General features: G+C 35.2%; 1 protein-coding gene across 11 annotated transcripts in view; it reads left to right on the top strand.

The window, feature by feature from the left end:
* Positions 1-18,250, top strand: part of TBC1D32 (TBC1 domain family member 32) — a 226,664-nt gene that overhangs the window by 30,083 nt on the left and 178,331 nt on the right. For all 11 annotated transcript variants that reach the window (XR_012433384.1, XM_065543266.1, XM_074036960.1 and 8 more), the window contains 4 exons: positions 3,955-4,014; positions 9,245-9,335; positions 13,264-13,404; positions 16,257-16,349. Coding sequence is in view for 10 of the 11 variants with exons in the window: in XM_065543266.1 (XP_065399338.1) it covers positions 3,955-4,014; positions 9,245-9,335; positions 13,264-13,404; positions 16,257-16,349 (385 nt within the window). In the remaining variant the exon portion in view is untranslated. The remainder of the gene's footprint in view (positions 1-3,954; positions 4,015-9,244; positions 9,336-13,263; positions 13,405-16,256; positions 16,350-18,250) is intronic.

Here is an 18,250-nt window from a genome sequence, read left to right as displayed (position 1 = left end):
GAGAGGGGCTGGGGCATTCATTTACACTTCAGCACAATTTGGATGTTATCTAGTGATGGTGCTTTGTGCCTTTTACTAAGTTGTATGATAAATGCCCTATTAACCAGAACACAATTCTGTCTTCAGTGGTTAACCCTTACCTGGCCTATCTAGTATGTGATTAATGTTTACTCAATTAAATTAAATTAATTTAAAATGAACCCTTTGTTCCTCACATCTAACACTTAAAGTTTTTTTTCTTGATTATCAAATTATACCGTTATTTGAGAAAATATGCAAAATATGTAAAAACTTAAATAAAATTAAAATTTTCTAATTATACAATGCAGGGATAACAACTGTTAAGATTTTGTTTCTTGTAGATATGTTGTATATACTTTTATATTTATCTGTTTAGGTCATCTTTTTTTTTTAACAAAATCAGTCATAATTTACTAACTTTGTAATTAACTTTTTTTTTCATTTGACTTTGCTAGGAGTTGATTCTTTTTTTTTTTTTTTTTTTTTTTTGAGACGGAGTCTCGCTCTGTCGCTCAGGCTGGAGTGCTGTGGCCGGATCTCAGCTCACTGCAAGCTCCGCCTCCTGGGTTCCCGCCATTCTCCTGTCTCAGCCTCCCGAGTAGCTGGGACTACAGGCGCCCGCCACCACGCCCGGCTAATTTTTTTTGTATTTTTAGTAGAGACGGGGTTTCACCGTGTTAGCCAGGATGGTCTCGATCTCCTGACCTCGTGATCTGCCCGTCTCGGCCTCCCAAAGTGCTGGGATTACAGGCGTGAGCCACCGCGCCCGGCCGAGTAGCTCGTTTTACAGGTGCATGCCATCCCGCTCGGCTAAGTTTTATATTTTTGGTAGAGGCAGGGTTTCACCATGCTGGCCAGGCTGGTCTCGAACTTCTGACCTCAGGTGATCCGCCTGCCTCGGCCTCCCGAAGTGCTGGGATTACAGGCGTGAGCCACCGCGCCCGTCCTAGGAGTTGATTCTTAAGAGAATGGGGTACAAATTTATTTAAAAATCACATTCTGAAATGTGTTCTAGTATACATGAAAATTCGTCACATCCTCCTATAATTTTTGCATCTAAGGCAGGAGTTGCCAAATTTTTTATGTAAAGAGCCAGACCATAAATATTTTTGACTTTGTGGGCTGTACAGTCCCTATTGCAGCTGTTCAACCCAATTGTTGTAGCTCCAGAGCATCTATACATAATAGGCAAATGAATGGACTTGACTGTTCAAGTGAATTTTTTTTGCAAAATTGGGTCTAGGCAGAATTTGATCTGAGGGCTGTAGTTTACTGACCCTGGTCTAAGAGATATACTATGAGGATTTATTTTCAGAACATGTTCAATATTAAAAATAGTTTAATACTATGTCAACTTACTTCTCTTATTAAATTTGAAAAAAGGATTAATAGTTTTTGAAAACATTTTAAGCTACAAGGTTTAAAACACAAGGTTTTGATTAACCTTCAGTTAACCAAAACACAATTTAATCAATGTTTAATTAAAAACTCTATTCCTAGCTGGGCGTGGTGGGTCACATCTGTAATCCCTCACTTTGGGAGGCCGAGGTGGGTAGATCACTTGAGGTTGGGAGTTTAAGACCAGCTTGGCCAACATAGCAAAACCCCATCTCTATTTAAAAAGCAAAAAAAAAAGAAAAAAAAAGAAAAACAATACAAAAATTCTCTATTCCCTAGAATTCTGAAAAAATTTTGACTTGTATTATTCTGTTTCATATTTTTATTCTTTAAAAAGTTTTTTTTTTATTATACTTTGAGTTCTAGGGTACATGTGCAGAACATGCAGGTTTGTTGCATAGGTATACATGTGCCATGGTGGTTTGCTGCACCCATCAACCCGCTATCTATATTAGGTATTTCTCCTAATGCTATTCCTCCTGTAGCACCCCACCCCCCGACAGGCCCTGGTGTGTGATGTTCCCCTCCCTGTGTCCATGTGTTCTCATTGCTCAACTCCCAATTATGAGTGAGAACATGCTGTGTTTGGTTTTCTGTTCTTCTGATAGTTTGCTGAGAATAATGGTTTTCAGCATCATCCATTTCCCTACAAACTCATCCTTTTTTATGGATGCATAGTATTCCATGGTGTATATGTGCCACATTTTCTTTATCCAGTCTATCACTGATGGGCATTTGGGTTGGTTCCAAGTCTATGCTATTGTGAACAGTGCTGAAATAAACGTGTGTGTGCATGTGTCTTTATAGTAGAATGATTTATAATCCTTTGGGTATATACCCAGTAATGGGATTGCTGGGCCAAATGGTATTTCTAGTTCTAGATCCTTGAGGAATTGCCACACTGTCTTCCACAATGGTTGAACTAATTTACACTGCCACCAACAGTGTAAAAATGTTCCCATTTCTCCACATCCTTTCCAGCATCTGTTGTTTCCTGACTTTTTAATGATCGCCATTCTAACTGATGTGAGATGGGATCTCATTGCAGTTTTGATTTGCATTTCTCCAATGACCAGTGATAATGAGCATTTTGTCATAAGTTTGTTGGCTACATAAGTGTGTTCTTTTGAGAAGTGTCTGTTCATATCCTTTGCCCACTTTTTGATGGGGTTATTTGTTTTCTTCTTCTTAATCTGTTTAAGTTCTTAGTAGATTCTGGATATTAGCCCTTTGTCAGATGAATAGATTACAAAAATTTTCTCCCATTCTGTAGGTTGCCTGTTCACTCTGATGATAGTTTGTTTTGCTATGCAGAAGCTCTTTAGTTTAATCAGGTCCCATTTATCAATTTTGGCTTTTGTTGCCATTGCTTTTGGTGTTTTAGTCATGAAGTCCTTGCCCATGCCTATGTCCTGAATGGTATTGCCTAGATTTTCTTCTAGGGTTTTCATGGTTTTAGATCTTATGTTTAAGTCTTTAATCCATCTTGAGTTAAGTTTTCCCAACACCGTTTATTAAATAGGAAATCCTTTCCCCATTGCTTGTTTTTGTTAGGTTTGTCAAAAATCTATTCTTTTTTTTTGAGACGGAGTCTCTCTCTGTCACCCAGGCTGGAGTGCAGTGGCGCAATCTCGGTTCACTGCAACCTCTTCTTCCTGGGTTCAAGCGATTCTTCTGCCTCAGCCTCCTGAGTAGCTGGGACTACAGGTGCGTGCCACCATGCCTGGCTAATTTTTATATTTTTAGTAGAGACAGGGTTTCACCATATTGGCCAGTTTGAGACCATGCTTGAACTCCCGACCTCGTGATTCGCCCACCTCGTCCTCTCAAAGTGCTGGGATTACAGGTGTGAGCCACCGTGCCCGGCCAATATTTTTATTCCTAAGTGAAATGAAGAAACTATATTTTGAACACTAATGATATCTTATATAATCTAGCTAAAAAATATTTATAGTTTTCCCTGGCTTTGTACAATGCTATACATTTATATGTTTTAATTACATCTATATTTTGCTCCAAGGAGAGATTTAAAGCTCTTTTGACACTTTGAATCATTTTTAATTATGGTTGGCAGAAAATGATTAGGGTACTGTCACTTTAGAGCATTTCAGTGTTGGCAGATTTCTGCACATGTAGACCATACAGTGTCCTCTTCAGTATAAGAGTTGTGCTTTTTTTTTTTTTTTTTTTTTTTTCTTTTCCCCACTGTGTATCTTTTTTTGGATTCTGTCATATGTATACTTTTTTTGGTGGTGATTTTAAAATAGTTTAGTGTGGAAATTGGACACAGTTGATGGATAGAATGTTCTTCTACTGGTCGGTCACTAAATGATCTGCAAGTTTTTTGATACGATTTGCATTCTTGTGATTGCTATCCCCCTAATCCAATACACACATAAACACCTGTCATTGACTATAATGGTTTAAACCTAAGCTATTGTGTGATTTATGATGTTGTCATTGAAGATAATGCAGGAAAAATAGATTTTGAGTGGCACAGCTTGAGTATTAAATATCATTTCCTTTTAATTTTAGCATGCACATTATAGCAGAACTACAGTATTAAGACTTCTTGAAAAGAAATATAAGTCTCTGGTAAGTCTGTAATTCCTTTTTTATGTTGAGAAATAATACTACCAAAATATATATGATGTAATAACTTGAATATGCAAAGTTGCATGGTGATAATTAATATTGGATAATGAAGCAATTCGCCTTTTATGTGATCTTAAACTACTATCCTGTGGAACATAAAGTGATAACAATAGAGACTTAAAATGAATGCAGTCAGGATAGCAATTAGAAAATATGTTTTATGTATATAGTAAATTGGCTTCTATAAATAACAAGCTGGTTTGAGAGAAGCCATATTTTTAAGCAGTAGCATGTAGTTTGATTCAGATCAAGTATTAATAAAGCCATTACTTCTATAATATAGACCCATGTTTTTCAGTGAAAATTACATGGCAAAACTCATAATGATAAATACTTTTGCATTTTCAATAATTGGTTTGAGTTATACCAAATGTAGACTTAATACTCTAAAATATATTACCAAAATCATCTACATTTGTTACTACTAGTAGAACAATATGTAAGGATACTGAAAGAATTAAAAAGAAATCAGCACGTCTAATAAATAATTGACAAAATGAAAAACACAAAATTTATTAAGATATTCGAATGTTATACTGATATAGCTTTGGGTCAATAAACATCGTTATGTAGTTAGGCAGAATCTTGATTTAGAAGTCACATGAAGAAAAGATTCTGGAATTGTGATTTTTGGTTGAGTGCAGTAGAGCATAAAATGAAGGAAGGAGAACAATAATTGTTTTGTGTTTGAGAATCAAGAGAATTGAGCAGCAGAAGAAGAGAGGGATATTGAATAATAGGGTAAGAATTTATTTGTAAAGGTAAAATATACTTAAAAATTTTTAGAGAAATTGAATTTAAATAATTCTTTCTCCATATTTCATTCTTCTCTTATTCCCATTTTAAATAAAACTTTGTTTTTGCTTTATGAGCATAGACTGATCTTGCTAGAATACAGAAAGGAAAAATAAAGAACAGGATGATTTTTCCCCATGGTTTATCTACAGATAATAAATCACTGTTGCTATCACAGAGGCTCCAGTGAAAGTATTTCAAATAAGGTTTTTTACAGATTAATTCTTAAAATTGGTTTCTTATTTGAAAAGTTAACTATACCTTAACTTTTAACCTGCAAATGGAATTATGTCATTATAAATCATCTTAGTATTTTATCAACCTAGTCAAATATTTTATTTTATGTATATAGTGTATCAAACTTGTTTGACATTTCAACTTCAACCTCCTTTGCTCTAAAAAGCTTTCCTAAATTTACAAAGTATCAAAATATTATTCATATTATATTTATTGTTTTAAAGTAAACTTGGCCCCACTTTTGAAAATAAACAATGGGGAAAATGATACAGGATCTGTTTATTCCCGTTGTATTTTCAGAATCAAGGGTCAAATTTTGTGCATCTGTGATGGAAATTGCAGACCACTCCATCAATTTGTGTTTCTGTTCTATAAGACATTCTTGTGTAAGAACTTTACTCATAGCAGCCTGTTTAGCATGATGATCTGCTGATACATTTCCTCTAGCTTCTCATCAGTGCTCTCTGATGTCGTTTTCTGCAATGATGACATATCTGCATTGTACAATATGGTAACCATGAGCCACATATGACTGCTGAAAACTTGAAATGAGACTAGAGTAAATGGGAAACTCTATTTTAAATTTTATTTAGTTTTTATTAATTTAAATTAAATAGGCATGTGGTTGGTGGCTACTGTATTTGTGTGGTTCTATTCTATCTTATGTTTATGACATTTTCAGTAGGTGGCATTAAGCTATTTTTGTATATGCTGTTGGTTTTTTATAGATATCCCTGAAAAAGTTAAGATAATCTTTGTTCCTATAGCATCTCAAAGACATGAACTGGTTAAAAGTTTTGGCTGTCAGCGTAAATATTTAACCTTTAATTTTTAACAATTTGAATCTTGATTCAGTCAACCCCTAAAGGAATGGTTTCTGAAACAGCTTTATTTAATGCCATTTTTACTGCTCTCTGAAAGTCATTTTAAAAAATGACTTGACGGCTTGGTCATTTAAATTCTCCCTTGGTTTTTCCTGTCTTATTGTACTTAACCTTTTAAAAAATCTCTGTCTTAGGGGTTAACAATTAAATGAACTGGCTGGTATATATTTGATAGTATAGGGCAATAAGTATCAAATACAACCCTGAATTTTATAGCAAATCTGTGTCTATTTTCACAGGGGTTAGAAAAATCATTCATTATACTCTCACCTTGACTCTTTAGACTAGTATTTAAATTCACATACTATAGATCTGCTTTCTGCTCCTGTGGTTTAAAGGGATGTCATGTAATATGATTGTTTGTGTCCTGAGATTATTCCTTTTCTTTCCTGTGATTGCTGCCTTTTCTCAAATAAAGATAGCATGTTTAAGAAAATATAAGGGAAAGAGTAGAAGGAAAAGAAGGGAGTGTAAGTAAGTGGATAGTGAAGATAAAGCTGAGTAGGAATGGTTGCAAGGAGGGTAGATTTCTAAAGCCTTAAATGAACGAAAGAGTCTGAGAGAGATTATTTTGGAGACAGTGTTTTGAGTTTTCAGTTAAAGAAGCTGTCTATTGTTTGTTCTTTTGTCTTCTAATTCTTTAGAGCTTCTCTTAGGTGTATTATTTTATAAATTTTTCATGTCAAGAGTTTCCTAAAGTGTCAGTTGTTATTTTAATCCACTTCTGTTTCATTTTGTTTTCTGTTAGAAAATGGGTCGAAGGTTCTAGGTAGAGATAGGGGAGAAGTATTGAAGCAAAAAGATGTTTAATACATTGTATAATAATCCAAGCAAAAGATGATGGAACCATGGAAGAAGGATAAGACAGAATTGGGATAAATGGGTGGACTCAAAATACTTTATTTAGAATGTAGGATTTAGAGGACTTTTGAATGAGGGGGTTGTGATTGAGGCCTCAGACAATTGATGATTAATGTCATTCACTGAGATAAGTAACACAGTGTGAGGCACACATTTGCTGGAAAAGATAATGATTTTTAGATTTGTTAGATTTAGTCATATTTGAAATGCAGATTTCTAGGAGGCATGGGTCTGGATCCCTGACGTTTGATTTAGAAAAGACTCGTAGATATGGGAGGGGGAGGGGTCCCCAAGACAACCCTCAGGTTTAATGATTTGCTAGGAGGAGTCATAGGATTCAGCATATAGTTATGCTTTCAGCTATCATTTATAACAATGAAAGGATACCAAGAACAATCAGCAAAGAGGAAAAAGTTCATTGAGTGAAGTATGGAAGATATGAAATCGCTTCCAAGAGTCTTTTCCCCACTAGAATCACATAAGACGTGCTTAATTCTTTCAGCATTGAATTGTGGCAACTTATGTGAAATGTTATATACCAGGGAAGCTCATTAGAAACTCAGTGCCTGCATATACACCATGGAATACTATGCAGCCATAAAAAAGGATGAGTTCATATCCTTTGTAGGGACATGGATGCAGCTGGAAACCATCATTCTCAGCAAACTATCGCAAGAACAGAAAACCAAACACCACATGTTCTCACTCATAGGTGGGAACTGAACAATGAGATCACTTGGACTGGGGAAGGCGAACATCACACACTGGGGCCTATCACGGGGAGCGGGGAGGGGGGAGGGATTGCATTGGGAGTTATACCTGATGTAAATGACGAGTTGATGGGTGCTGATGAGTTGATGGGTGCAGCACACCAACATGGCACAATATATAACAAACCTGCACGTTATGCACATGTACCCTAGAACTTAAAGTATAAAAAAAAAAAAAAAAAGACACTCAGTGCCTGGTTTTTGTTTTTGAGGAAGGGCTGCTGATCACATAGAAACCCTCTGCCTCGTACATACCAGGGTCCAAGACTCCTAGAGGGAAAGCAGGTATTCCTCATAAACCACATTATCTGTGTAAACATTGTCAGCCATTCTCAGTTCTCAGAATGATGACAGCCCTCCTGAAATCCAAGTTCCTAGATGCTATCAAAATCCCACCTTGTAAGGAGGCCTTTTCTAAAGATAGAAGTCCTGCCATGTTACCTCTTTTCTGCATACAACTGAGGGCATAAAAATGAACGAGATGGGAAAATCCATTGATTCCTTGATGCTGCAATTATGAACTTGCTTCTTTTCAAACCTTCATTTTCTTTCCTATCTAAAGCTTAATTAATCCTTCCTTCCACTTGGATTCCATCTGCTTCTTCCTCTTGTATATATTTGTTTTCTATCAACTCTCCCCTTTCTCTCCTATATAGTCAAACTCTTCCTCTCTGTTGGCTTCCCCCAGTAACATTTAAGCATAACCATATCCTTCTAACCTGAAAAAGAGTTTAATCTTGACTCTAAGATACAGTTGTTGGTCTGTTTTAAAAATTTTCCTTGCTGTCTTTCCTGAAAATAAAAATTATGCTAACTGCCTTTACTTTTTCGCTTCCTATTCCTTTATTTGGTATAGTCTGGCTTTATTCACCAAACTCCTCTGAAACTGATCTTGTCAAGGTCCCCAACAACTGCCTTGTTACCAGACTTAACAATTATCACACCGTATATCACTGGTGACTTTTATTTTTTTTGGGAATTAGGATAAGAGGCCATCGATGGGTAGGCAGGTGCTGAGGAAAGGGGAGAAGGTTTGAAGCCTCTGCTTGTGGAGAATGAGAGGAGGAGTTAGAATGGAGACTAATAGGAGAATCACTGGGTACAGTAGGGGTTGGAGATCATTTTTTTATTGTGACTCTTTTCTTTGACTTATGAGATTTTTCTTTATCAACTTTTAGCAATTCTGGTATTTGAGATGGAAATAAAGACTTGATCCACTTGATATTTTGCTGGCTGGGTAGGAGGAAAAGATTCTAAGGCAAAGGAACTGGACAAGATAGTTTCTAAAGTTATGGTCATGGCCACAGAGTTTTTGCATCTTTCACTATAAAATATAAAGTATATATTTATTTCTGTCCAATGACACCAACATTGTCCAATGACACCAGCATTATAACATTATTGTATTTATTGGTCCACAAATATTTTCACAGTGTTCACCAGAGTGATGCCATAGTTAAAATGTAATTGAGGAGGCTGAGCTTTAATAGCTAGAAAGGTACTGTACTAAATATTTTTCTCAAATATTTCTCCAAAGCATTTTTACAGCTTTGACTAATTTCTTTTAAGTCTTGGACTTGAGGGCTGCGAAGTTCTGGAATTAATAACTTATTATTTCATCAGATCACTACAGCCATTCAACAGTGTGTTCAGTACTTTGAACTGTGTAAGACTAGGAAAGCTGAGGAAACTTTGGGACATTCAAAGCATTGCAGTAAGTATTATTTCCACTATTACATACTTTTAAAAATGGTAAATTTTATTAGTAAATAGGGTTTATTAGTAACTTTTATTTTTTAATGATAGTATGGTAAATGAGGTCACTTTTATTAATTACATTGGAAAATATGTTTTACACATTTATAAGATACACTATAATCATTATTTTCTATAACAGACCTACGTTTGAAATTAATATACAACCATACTGATTCTTATTAGATGCAGTTCTTCAATTCATACTAGGGTATATAACCTAATCTGTTATATTGCAATAATATACAGTCCATTCTTTCCCCTACAGTAATGTCAGTCATCTAATCAGGCACATATGCACTTTAATGGTAGAAAAACTTCCATAAAATGTTGTTTTTATTTTTGAACACTCCGTGTCACCCCGTGACCCCTCTTTGCGTATTCTCTGTCTGAGCTAAAATGTCCCGAATGCTTCGTAATCTGGCCCCAATTTCTCTATACGATCTCTTCTCTAGTTATTGATTAAAATGAATCTTCTCTTAGTCTTTTTTGCATACCAATGCCTATACAACATTATTTTTACTCCTACTGCCCCATTCATAATTCCCTACACTAATAGATATTTTATTTATCATGAAAGAAGAAATTGTATTTTATTAATTAATTTTTTTAGCCAAGAGTCTCGCTGTGTCATCCAGGCTAGAGTGCAGTGGCATGATCTCGGCTCACTGCAACCTCTGCCTCCTGGGTTCAAGCGACTCTCCTGCCTCAGCCTCCCAAGTTGCTGGGAGTACTGGTGCCTGCCACCACACCCGACTAATTTTTTGTATTTTTAGTAGAGATGGGGTTTCACTGTGCCGGCCAGGCTGCTCTTGAACTCCTGACCTTGTGATCCACCCACCTCGGCCTCCCAAAGTGCTGGGATTAAAGGCCTGAGCCCCTGCTCCCGGCAGAAACTGTATTGTAAATTTCAAGGCCTCCTTGCCTATTCTGAATTTTTCTTGCTGTTGCTTATGTCACACAATTTGCCATGTGAATCTGATAGCTTTTATTGTTCTGTTGTTTTTATGTTGTTTCCTTAAGCATATAGTAAGCTCTTTTGAGAGTATGATGATATCTTATACTTTTCTTCATTCTTGGGTAAATTTCTTTATCTAACTCAAAGCAAGGGGGATGTTGATAGACCAATAATTAATGGGTTTCACAAGCTAGTGTTCAGTAGGGGAGGAGAAAGTGTAGAAGTTATAATTTGTTCTTCAAGAGAAGGAAAAAGACATATAAGTTCATATGTTATCTCATTTACAAACTTAGATTTTTCTAATTTCTTGATATCAAAATGTAATATTTAGCTCCTTTCCCCCCATTACTCTCTCAGCCCTTCATGGTTTTGCTCTCTTCCCTATCTACTAAAGACCTCAGGGTGCCTCACTGCCTTTTTTTGTTGTTGTTGTTGCCATGTTTTTAAAAGAATTCTTGCGCATTTCTCTTTCAGAGTTTTCTGCCTGCAGTTGCCCAACTTTAGGTCCATTCAATTCTGTATCTTTTCTGGTACTCAGGAAATTAAGCAGAGAGTATATGACATGGCTTGATAGTAAATATATATTTTCTGACTTCAGTTGCTCTCTCTCTGTTGCTTTGGAATCCTCCTAGATGTTCTTTCTTCAGGGTTCCATAAGAGCTATTACAAGCCCTTGTCATTCTCATCGAACCCTCTGCTTTGCTCCTGCCCGATTCTCTCTCAGGAGGAGGAGCCCTTGCTTACTCTTGCATTAAGAAAAATGGAGCTTTCCAGATATGAATTCTCTAAATGTCTTGCTTCTTTGTATGCAAATATATATTTATGTGCCCTAATCAGTATTTCCTTTTCTTAGCCTGCAAAGAAGAGATGTTTTGTTTTATATTGGTGTCTTGATTCTTTTATCTTCTGTGTGTGTGTGTGTGTCTTTTAAGAACCAGAACATTGCTTGTGTGTGTGTTTGTGTGTGTTTTAAGAACCAGAAGATTATTATTGTGTCTCACTTTTTACTGACACTTTTCCCTGCATCCTCTAACTTTCTCGTGTGTAATTGAGCAAGTTCTTTGCTTCATTATGTGTCTTACTTCTCTGCTTCCCATTAGAGAAGAGCTCTTCTATTCTAAGTAGTCTCTATACCCCCAGGTCCCATTCTTTACCTTATATTCACTTTTTAACCATGGAAATAAGGCTTTTATTTCTTCTGCCCCATGACCTTCCCATGTATCAGCATCTCATCTTTCTTGTCCTACTTCTACAGCATTTGCTTTCACTCTTCGTCATGGTAACATTCTTGCTTAGAGTTCCTCATTCTCTAGTAAGTTTTTCTTGGTCACTTGAAAATCTCTTTCTTTTTCTTTGTATGTTTGTACTCATAAAGATTTTGCCCTTGGCTCTTTTCTCACCTTAGTCTACCTGCTCTCTTGGGAGGAAACTATTTACTTTCACGGTTTCAAATATTATATATTTATATATAAATGATGACTGGAATATTTGAGACCACATCCCTTTCCTGAATTCCACGCACATGCACTCACCTTATTTAGTGTCTCTATCTGGATGTTACATGGGTACTTTGAATTAAAATATTAAAGATTGAAATCACAGTTAGTTTTTTTCCCTTTTTAGACTTTTTTTTTTTTAGACAAAGTCTCACTCTGTCACCCAGGCTGGAGTGCAGTGGCACGATTTTGGCTCACTGCAACCTCTGCCTCCCGGGTTCAAGCAATTCTCATGCCTCAGCCACCAGAGTAGCTAGGATTGCAGGCGCTTGCCACCATGCCTGGCTAATTTTTGTATTTTTAGTAGAAACGGGGTTTTGCCATGTTGGCCAGGCTGGCCTCAAACTCCTGACCTCAGGTGATCACCTGCCTTGGTCTCCCAAAGTGCAGGGATTACAGGCATGAGCTACTGCTCCTGGCCTTCTTTTTATAATTACTTAAATAGAAGAAAACTTTACTCTGAACAAAGATACTTGAATTAGGACCTTGAGTTTTCTTATCTTCTCTCATTCTTTCACTGTCCATGTGTAATTCTTCCTAAGGCATATTGATTTTATTTTCTTAAACTTTTATTTTTACTACTCTTCTGCATTCCTTTTACTAATGTTTTTGTTCATGATTTTCTTGATCTTTTTATTTCAGACTTTGACCTTTTATTCACTTTTTATACTGCCATCAGAGCCTGATTTCCACAGTTCATATTTATTACTTTGCTGCTTAAAACCCTTTGATGTCTTCCCAATTGCCTCTATAATAAAGTCCAGATTCCTTATGAGGCTAAGTCCCTCTATGATCTGCCCCTTCTAGTCCCTTCTCTTCCACTCGTTCTCCTCATGCTCTGGTCGGATCAGATTGTTTGCCATACTCTGGATTGGAAGCCCAGTTTCAGAGTTCTTAATGGTTTTTGACACTAGTGTTCAGGATCTTGTATAAAATAGGTACTCAACAGACTTTGAATGTGCAGGTGAATGAGTGAATGACAAATACATATTGGGAGATGTCTATATCTTAGAGATTCTAATTTCACTTAGATGTGTGCTTGTTAATATGATCTTTTGTAATATTGGCTTTTAATTGGTGGAATTAAACAGTAACTAACATTTTCTATTAATTTTCTTCTGCCCTTAACTTACTTTTGAAGTTCCTCTTCAGTGACAGATAGCTGTGACAATCTTATGGTATTTATTTTAGAATGGACACTATATGTATACTATTCCTTTCTGAGGCTGCTTTTTAAGATGATTGCTTTTCTTTGGGGATTTATTGTAAAGGATCTTAGGAAACAATAAGGAAAATAAATAATTAAAAAATTTTAGACCAACAGTGTCTTCATTCTAGCCTGTAGCCTTGTTTAATGTCTAGAAGGGAATGAAGACAGGTACTGTAAAATATAATGACGCTAAATAAATGTTCTTGTTTGCTTCTCTTTTAAGGAAAAAAGCAGAAAACTTTCTACTACTTAGGACAAGAATTACAATATATTTATTTCATTCACTCACTGTGCCTTTTAGGAAGATTATTGATCTATAAACAAGGCAGAAAATTATTTCCTATTAAGCTGAAGAATAAAAAAGGTAAGTACAATGAGGAGAAATACATTTTGTTAAGATACGCTAAGATTTATATGTGATGGAGTATTCAGACTTGGAAATTTGACATGTTCCTTTCTACGGTACTTAGCTACATACCTTTTAGTCTATTGATAGCTTATACACTTCGAAGTATTTGTTTTCTTTTAGTTTTCAGTGTGTACTTCTTCCTACATGTATTTTTTGTTTATTTGTTTGTTTTTGTTTTTGTTATTATTCCTTCAGCCTTTAGGAATCCAGATATAGGTTTAGAGCTAGAAGACCTTAAGTTCTCATTCCATTATAAACTAGTTGTGATCTTTTGGGAAAATCACTTAACCTTTGTTGTTTCAGTTTCTTTATCTGTAAAAATTGAATTGTGAAATCAGTACTATTTGGCTTACAGAATTTTTGTGATCACAGAGAAATTGAGATTTGCAAATACTGTTTTATAAACTGCAAAGCCCTGTGTCATTGTATATATTACCATATTATTTTTACCCTAAGTCTCATTTACTTTTTTCGTGTCAAACTTCAACACATGCTGTTAGTATATTCTTAAACTCTTAAGGAAATTAAAAATGATAACTAAGAATATAGTGTATAGCAGGGACCAGCAAACGGTTTTTTTTTTTTTTTTTTTTTTGTAAAGCACCACATAGTAACATAGTAAATATTTTGGGCTGTTTTGGCCACATACTACTTTTGTATATTCTCTCTATGTGTGTACGAAAAAAGAGTTAATGCAGCAGGCCTGAAACAGCTATCCTTAGAAAGGCCTGTTTGCAAGGTTGGACCTTGGCTGGGACCTAGGAACTTGGATTTCCTATTGTTTCTAGAACTGATGAGTGCCTAAACTGTGCACTGATCACCGCCTAAACTGTACAATGTTAATTATGTGGAGTATCTGGTGTTCTTTTGGGAGTTTAAAATTTTGGCGTGTGCTAGGTAGAGTGTGCTTACATACTTAGATCCCCCAAAAACCTAAAGGACTGGTTTTCTAATGAGTTTTCTTGGTAGATGACATTTCACATGTGTTGTCATAACTTGCTGTTGAAATAATTAAGTGTATTTTCTGTGACTCAACCAGGAGAGGACGCTTAGTAGTTTATACTAGTTAGCTCTGGACTTCACCCCATGCACTTTTGGGCTTTGATTTTGCTTTGTATCCTTTTGTTACAGTAAATCATAGCTGTGAATACAATTATATGCTGAATCCTCTGAGTCTTCTTAGTGAATCATTGAATCTGGGCATGGTCTTGAGGACTTCTGACACATTTAAAAAATGTGAAATCCATTCCTATCTTGTGAGCCTTATAAAATCAGTCCACAATGGCTATAGTTTGCTGACCCCTGGTATAGAGTATATTTATTTTGAATACTCTTTTATACTGTTTTGTAGCTTTTTTAATTTCTCTAAATCTTTTCTTCTCAGTTGATTGTGAGCTCCTTGAGAAAAGACATTGCCTTATATACATCTCTTGTAGTTCCCATGGTAGTGCCACATAATTGTATGCATAATGAGCACTCAGTAGATAATTGACTTTTAATAAAAGAGCTATCATTTTATAGGATACTGTTGAACTTTACAGAAATATACTAATGTATACTTGTGATGGTGCAGTGTTCAGCTTACATTTATATGTCTGTCATCTATAATTTATTTATCATTTTGTATTGACTTTTAACATCTACATTTTGGCCTACCAGATATTATAGATCACCTGAAAATTGAGTTTCTAGAGGTTTATTCTACTATGTTAGACTATGTTAGACTAATGTTAGGTCAACAGTCACCTTTAAGTTTCACATGTGATTTCATCAGACTCTTTTAATGTAAGCCTCTATAGCAAGAGTTGGTAAATTTTTTCTATGGGCCACATTTGGTCTACTATCTTGTTTGTACACTTGTGAGCTAAGAATGGTTTTTATGTTTTTAAATTGTTGAAAAAAATTAGGGTGTTTTGTGATATGTGAGAAATATACATTAAATTTTAGTGCACACAGAGTTTTATTGGAGAATGGCCATACTCATTTATTTGCATATCATCTACATATATTTAGTGCTACCACGGCAGACTTGAGTATTTGTGACAGAGACCATTTGGCCACAAAATCTAAAATATTTACTCTCTAGTTCTTCAAAGAGGAAAGTTTGCTAAGCCCTGTTCTACAGTTTTTTTTTTTGTTTGTTTGACACGGAGTCTCGCTCTGTCGCCCAGGCTGGAGTGCAGTGGCGGGATCTCAGGTCACTGCAAGCTCCGCCTCCCGGGTTTGCGCCATTCTCCTGCCTCAGCCTCCCAAGTAGCTGGGACTACAGGCGCCCGCCACCACGCCCGGCTAGTTTTTTGTATTTTTTTAGTAGAGACGGGGTTTCACCATGTTAGCTAGGGTGGTCTCGATCTCCTGACCTCGTGATCTGCCCGTCTCGGCCTCCCAAAGTGCTGGGATTACAGGCTTGAACCACCATGCCCGGCCTGTTCTACAGTTTTGTGTAGATAAGTCAGCTGGACCAACTTGGCAAGCTGAATTTTACTACTTCTAATTGAATAAACTCAAATAGCCTTGATCAGATTCATACATCTTTCTATCATAGGTTTATCTTAAGTGATTGATTCAAAATAAATGGTAAAACTGTATCTTTACATAGCACCTAGAGCATTGCTTGCCTTACTGTGTTTTAATTTGTATGTAATTTGTTCTGGAGTCTTCTATCTGAGATTATAGCTCCCTTCTGCCTGATTGCCCAATAGTCTGTACAAAAACTCAATTATATAGATGGATGAAAGCTCAGTTAAATTTCTCTAAGTTGAAAGAATGTGTTAGAAATTAATTTTCTCTTTATTTTCTTTTTAAAGGTTTGGTATCCCTCGTAGATCTGATTGTTCTATTTACACAGCTTATCTATTACTCACCAAGTTGTCCAAAGATGACATCAGCTACACATGCAGGTAATTCTGTTTCTATTTTAAGTAGAAAAATAGAAAACATCTAAAAATATTGAAGTATTCTATTGTCTAGATGTTTTGAGTGCCTGACCTACTTTGGTAAGTAGGTTTCATTAAGGTACAGTATTATGAGAAATTATATTGGTCCTGAAGTAAGCCATGAAATTTAATTTTGTTCATTGATGTTTTAAGATGTTTCTACTGTACTACTTTTTAAATTTAGAATTTAATCACTGAGAATTTTAATGATGTTCTTTATTAAGATCAAAATATTCTCAAGACATGGTACTGAGGGATATTTGATTGATAGGTCATAATGTGATTTTTTTTCCTGTTATTTTCCATTCTTTATACTTTCTAAAATGTTTTGATTAACTCACTTGTTTTGTCTTACATCCAAAACTTCAATCTTTTCAGGGTCTTCTTTTATTGAAGAATAAAGAAAAAACTCTTCATGTTTTTCAGAAAAATACCCTTTAGTTTTATGGCTGTCGACTAGTTTTTAAAAATGTTCTAAAATATTAACATTTAAAAGATAACTTATATTTTTCCTTTGAGTATCAAGAATAGTTTCCAAAGTAAAACACTTAATAATAAAACACACCAATAATGCATAGACATACAGTGTTCTAAAACTAGGAAATAACCCTAGAATTGCTGACACAAATTCTGAGGCAAACTCAAGTGAATCAAAGAAAAAAATGTTTTGGGCTATATATTAGTGCTATAACATAACTATCAACTGGTAGGTTATTATTCAGTACAGTGTTCACTGTGCAGGTGATGAGTGCACCAGAAGCCCGAATCTCACCATTATTCAGTATATCCATGTAACAAGTCGACACATATACCTTCTGAATCAATTTAAAAAAATATGAAACTAATAGGTTTTTTCCAAGCAATTATACTAGCCTATTGATCTTCACAGTGTTTCTCAGATTTTTTTTTCTGTCTTTACAGCATTTATATGTATAAAGAACTACCTTAGGTCTTCTGACTATATACTCCTACAACGTAGGCATCCTTTATGAGTAAAATCATCTTTCTTTGTTCTAATTACTTGTTTATGTCTTGGTTTACCATGATGTGGACTGTTTTTGTCTTATTTACCTTTCTGTTCATAGTTAGTTCCTAGTACAGTGCCTGGTATATATTAGGCACTTAATAAATAGAAGATGATTGGATGAGTGAAAGAATGACCATATGCTCATCAATAATATCTGTCGTTGTAAACAGGGTTTCTCACTTGGAGTTGGTTGAAAAATCACTGAACTTTCCTTTTCCATTTTCTTTTTGTCAGATATTGACCTGGAGTCAGCATGTTTTTTGAGTATGGAATATTGAAACATAAATTAAGAACTTTCATCTTAGAATAGTTTCCAAAGTAAAACACTTAATAATAAAAAACACCAATAATGCATAGACATACAGTGTCTAAATATTAAAGTATTGTATCCTACTAGGACAATCTTACATTAAAAACTATTATTTTGAGGATATTAGATTATATATCTGAAAATATGTCAATTTATGAAACTGAAAATCATTTAATTCAGTGATGATTCCAACCATGTTACCCTTACATGTATTGTGTTTTCCTGTATATACTGTATTTTGAAAGAAAATCTAAAAAATGATCTTTGTTTCCACTGGCTTTATGGTAATACAAGAAGTATAGTAGTGTCTATAAAAGTTTATGAAAGTTTCCATTCTCTTCTGCCTCCTTTTTTCCATTTTCTTGTCTGAATTTAATTTTCTTGTAGGCTCAATAGTTGAATATGTTATTTAAGAAAAAGAATAAATGTAAGTAAGATAAAGGTGTATTCTAGGGAGAAAAACATGTTTTCTAGGAGGAAAAAAAGCTGTACATTTGCTTCAGACCACATCTTCAATATTAAGCAGTA

Source organism: Macaca fascicularis, chromosome 4 (assembly GCF_037993035.2).
Source record: "Macaca fascicularis isolate 582-1 chromosome 4, T2T-MFA8v1.1".
Lineage (NCBI taxonomy): Eukaryota > Metazoa > Chordata > Mammalia > Primates > Cercopithecidae > Macaca > Macaca fascicularis.
Note: the sequence above shows the minus strand (reverse complement) of the source record. Positions and strands in the feature narration are given on the sequence as shown.